This window comes from Dipteris shenzhenensis, chromosome 14 (genome assembly GCF_047967505.1).
Source record: "Dipteris shenzhenensis isolate YYH24624 ecotype China chromosome 14, Dip_SZ_1.0, whole genome shotgun sequence".
Classification (NCBI taxonomy): domain Eukaryota; kingdom Viridiplantae; phylum Streptophyta; class Polypodiopsida; order Gleicheniales; family Dipteridaceae; genus Dipteris; species Dipteris shenzhenensis.
Window position 1 is genome coordinate 46,496,796 of NC_141609.1, and position 4,540 is coordinate 46,501,335.

Sequence of the window (4,540 nt, forward strand, 5' to 3'; positions counted from 1 at the left end):
AAACACAATGCAGTCATATTCTCCACAAAAGTGTTATGCTAATCATAAACGAAGAAATTGCAAGAAACGAAGCAACAATGCTTTCACGTCCTAGAGAGACAGATGAAAATTGTTGTAGATACACAAGTTAAAAAGTTAATGGAAAAAAAGAAAAGTTGCAGGAGCCAAAGCACAAAGTTTCACTTCATAAAATGACAGATAAAAGTCGAAATTAGAGATGCACGACCAAAACAGCAACGAAGACACAAAAATTTGGAACTTGCAAAGAGAAATATCGCCGTTCTTAAAAATTGCAACGCAAACATGCACAAATGCCCAATCATTAGAAATAGAAAATGGACAAACAAACGTGCTTAGATTGTTCAGCTGTCTGAGAACTAAGACGATCGAGAAACTTTACTCCGGATCACCTTGGATTTTCCAATTTCAACGGGATGTTCCGTGGGAGAATTGATTTGTGCTCCTTACGCTCAGAGCAAAGGCGTGCTCCCGACTCTTGTTGCCGGACGCGACCTCTGTGCTCGTCGACGCCTTGCTTGCATCTTGTCCCCGACGCGAGCCACCATCTTCGAGCTTGCGACGCCATGGAGGCTATCAATTCTTTGATTGAAGCGGTCGGAAGGAATTGTAGTACCTAGGGGAGTGGCGGCGGGCGGTGGAAGGCATATGATTTCGGAAGAGGAGAGGGGAGGAAGTCCAGGGAGAGGAGGAAGCAGAGGTGGTGGCTGAGGAGGAGGAAGTGGAGAAGGTGGCGAAGGAGGGCGGGCGAGCTGGCGAGGCGGTGTCGTAGAAGAAAGGTGGCGGAGAAAGCTCTTTAGGAACTTGGATCGTCTTCTCCAGCATTTGCACTACACTCCCCATACTCGGCCTCTTCTCCATCTCCCTTTGTATGCAACATAGCGCCACCCTCACCACCATCTTCGCCTCCTCCTCCTCCATCTCTTCTTCCACCACCCTCCCCTCCTCTCCCATCACCTCCACCTCGTACGCCCTCACCGGCATGCACCACCCTCCCCCTTCCTCCTCCACGTAGTTCTTCCTCCCGCTCACTATCTCCAACACTAGCATCCCATAGCTGAACACATCCGCCTTCTCTGTTATCGGCTGATTCCACACCCACTCCGGCGCTAAATACCCCCTCGTCCCCCTCACCGTCGTCATCTTCACCGCCTCCTCCCTGCTGTATAAATACGCTAGCCCGAAGTCCGCCACCTTCGCTTCCTTGTAGCCCTTGTGGAGGAGTATGTTCTGTGGCTTTATGTCGCAGTGCAGTATGCAGTCGTGGCACTCCTCGTGCAAGTACCTGATCCCTCGAGCTACGCCCTTGCAGATCTCGAATCTCGTCTTCCAGTCGAGCCTGATGGAGTTCGTAGGAGCGTGGAATAAAATGGCATCCAAGGACCCGTTCTCCATGTACTCGTACACCAGCATCCTGTGATCGCCCTCTGCACAAAACCCGCATAAGCGAACCAAATTCATGTGATGCACCTTGCCTATGGTCGCGATCTCTGCACGGAACTGTTTTTCACGCTGAGAGACCCCTTCCAATCGCTTCACTGCAACCACTTGCCCATCTGGAAGCTGCCCTTTGTAAACTGTTCCGAAAGCTCCTGAACCTAGAACTTCGTGAAAGTTGTATGTTGCAGCTTTCAGTTCCTGGTACGAGAACATGACAGGAGCCCCAGAGACACCTTCCAAATCTTCGTGAAGCTTAGTGTAACGCTGTTGGTCAGCTCTTCTGAGGACCAAGATGATGATAACCAGGCCAAAGCACAGGAACTGTCCCCCAACAACGAAGGACAAGGAAAGAATTACAATTCGATTGTTGGTTAAGGTATTTGATCCGAAACCAGTCTCGTTAAAGATCCATGGCTGCAAAACGACGTTGCTAGTCCAGTGTGTTACTGATTCAGATCTTAAAGCCGATTGATCCATTGCTGATATCTTCAAAAAGGAACGGAACTTTTGTGATACCATACTGTAGCCGTTGAACACGTCCGATTTTAGCCAGCAATGTCCGTCTCCAGTTTGCCAGTAGACAGCTGCCTTACACTTGCAATCAGCCGAACACAAATCCTTACAGTGTGCCTCTGATACGCCTGATTCATCATGATAATCATTCCAAGGGAAGTCTGTGGAATCGAGCTTTATGTAGCTGCTGCTGTCGCAAGTAGTCTGAACAGGGGAGTTTGGACGGCAGCCTCCCGACAAATCGGTGGAATCAACAATAGAAAATCCAGGAGGACAGATGCAAGTAGGCTCCGGAGTATACAAACAAATGCCGTACTCGCCACACAATTTTTTTATGCGAGTGCACTGATTATCAAACGCAATCCACACCCTGATCCATGCACTTGAACCTTCGTCCCAGCTATACATTCGTAGATTACCGTCCATGTCAAGTGTGAGCCTGCGTGTGGTTTTCGACAGAAAATCAGCCGCTATGTAGTTGCCAAACATAATATTTTCCGAGGCGTAGAATGTCAGGTTCCCATCAGAATGGAACTCTACAAAGCTTGCGCTGGTATCCATGGAGTCGCTTGTTGTCCCCTTTCCTGATAGCTGCCAATATTCCGAGTCCTCCAAGTCCACAAGCTGGACTGCTTGAGGCGTCTTAAATTTCAGGGCATATCTGCCTGACGCATAAGTATTAGACCTCTTGCGGGACACGAGCTGCGCAGTTCCTTCGAGGCGTTGCCCATCCAGAAGTGTATCAGTGGGGCTGTCGAAGCTCTGCCAAAGAGGGCGACCAGAGCTGTCGACCAAGACCAGATTCCCAGAGTCCAGGAGGTCAGCTCTCACGACGTCCTTATGCTGGATGGTGCGAGAGCTCCAGATCTGAGTTGGGTTGAGGGAAGGGTCAAACAGAAGCAGATTGCCGGTGGCGGTAAGGTTGAGGGAAGCCTTGCGGGAGACCGGTTTGTCTCTGTTGGCGAGCCAAACGATGGTCTGATCGAGATTGGTGAACCAAATGGCAAGGTAGAAGGCATCCTTCGGATGAGCATGAGAAGGGCGCTGATCAGGGAGGGTGCGAAAGCCAAAGGAGAAAGAGGCGCTGGAGGATAGCAAGGGCTGGCTTTGGAGAGGTGCAAGGGAAGCTCCGAGCGAGAGAGAAAATGTTGCATGTGCAGCAGAGGGAAAGAAGATGGAAGCTATGGCTATCGCTGAGCAAATGAGAAGAGCAATTGGCTGCACAGAATTACAGGGACGAAGGGATTGATTCATGTCTCAAAGGGCTTCCTTGTTTTGGAGGCAGAATCTCTTGCTTAGAAGCACAGACTAGGCTTTGGCTATGGCTGAGCAAATGAGCAGACCATCTGGCACAGAATTAGACAGGAAGAAGACGTGGGATTTGAGGTGACTATAGCTTGTCTCAGCTTTCCCAAACTCCTTGCTTATTAGAGCACTTGCTCAAAGCAAAAATTGAAGAGCAGGAGGAAAAGCAGAGTGAGGCTGTGGCTGGAGAGAGATCTGTTGGCTGGATTGACCACGTCTATGCAATTGAGCAAAGAAGTATTTCAATCGTCTATGCATAGATCAGCAAGACTTCTTTAAAGGCCTTTCTCTTTGCCCTTTCCAAGTCGAGGTGAGGTCCCACATGTAAATTCAAAGGCCTTTCTCTTTGCCCTTGCCAGGTCTAGGTGAGGTCCCACATGTAAATTGCACGCTCAGAGTATCTAGCCCTCCTACGAGGGCACCTAACTCACTCACTAAAGTGATCTCTCACTCTAAGGGCCTTATGTCATGGAAGGGAAATAAGTAAGAAAAAACTATAACTATTTCTGTTATGATGTTATGATGTGCAAATGCACTATTTCTATGCATATGCACTATTTCTGTTATGCTGTGCAAATGCACCATGGGAATGTATAACTATTTCTATTATGCTATGCAAATGTTTAATGCACCATGGGAAATAAGTGGGAAATAGGATGGGACCATGGATTTGCACAGTGGGAATGTATAACTATTTCTGTTATGCTATGCAAATGTTTAATGCACCATGGGAAATAGCACTCAGTGCTCTAGACCTCAAAGTGCTATTTCCCACACGCTTGAGAAGCATTGAGGCAACATTTCCTTTAAAGCATGTCTCATTTTCCCTTGGATCCTTATGTCATGCACCAAGGGAAAAACATCCAAAGTATGCTTTTAAAGAATCCAAAATAGCCATCCTTATTTCCCCGTTTTTCTCCTCCATGACATAAGCCCTTAAGTCCCCTAATGTGCAAGGGGGCTTCCCCAAACTTTCAAGAAAGGATTTGAACCTAAAACCTTCTTTTTCCCAAGCTTTAGCCTACAAAGTAATATAATATGCCCATAGCCCAGCTTGGGTGTCTTCTATCAATAAAGTTTGGTACCCCACCCCAGGAAGTGTAGGCACTGGAGGTGCAAAATTCCGAGGCAGTCAATAGAGCGAGCGAGAAAAAGCGAGCAAGCCCAAAAAAGCAAGCAACAATTAGTTGAAGTGATTAGAAAATCAAGCAAGCAAAGAAAGAATCGAAGTTTTTAATAAAATAATTGCTTGAAGTATCTTGAA

At 47.6% G+C, this 4,540-nt stretch overlaps 1 protein-coding gene across 1 annotated transcript; it reads right to left on the reverse strand.

The window, feature by feature from the left end:
• Positions 1-594: 594 nt before the first annotated feature.
• On the reverse strand, positions 595-3,225 carry LOC147894722 (putative receptor protein kinase ZmPK1). Its single transcript, XM_087385360.1, has one exon. It carries the CDS (start codon positions 3,223-3,225, stop codon positions 595-597), a length of 2,631 nt encoding a protein of 876 aa, XP_087241486.1.
• Between the last annotated feature and the right edge of the window lie 1,315 nt (positions 3,226-4,540).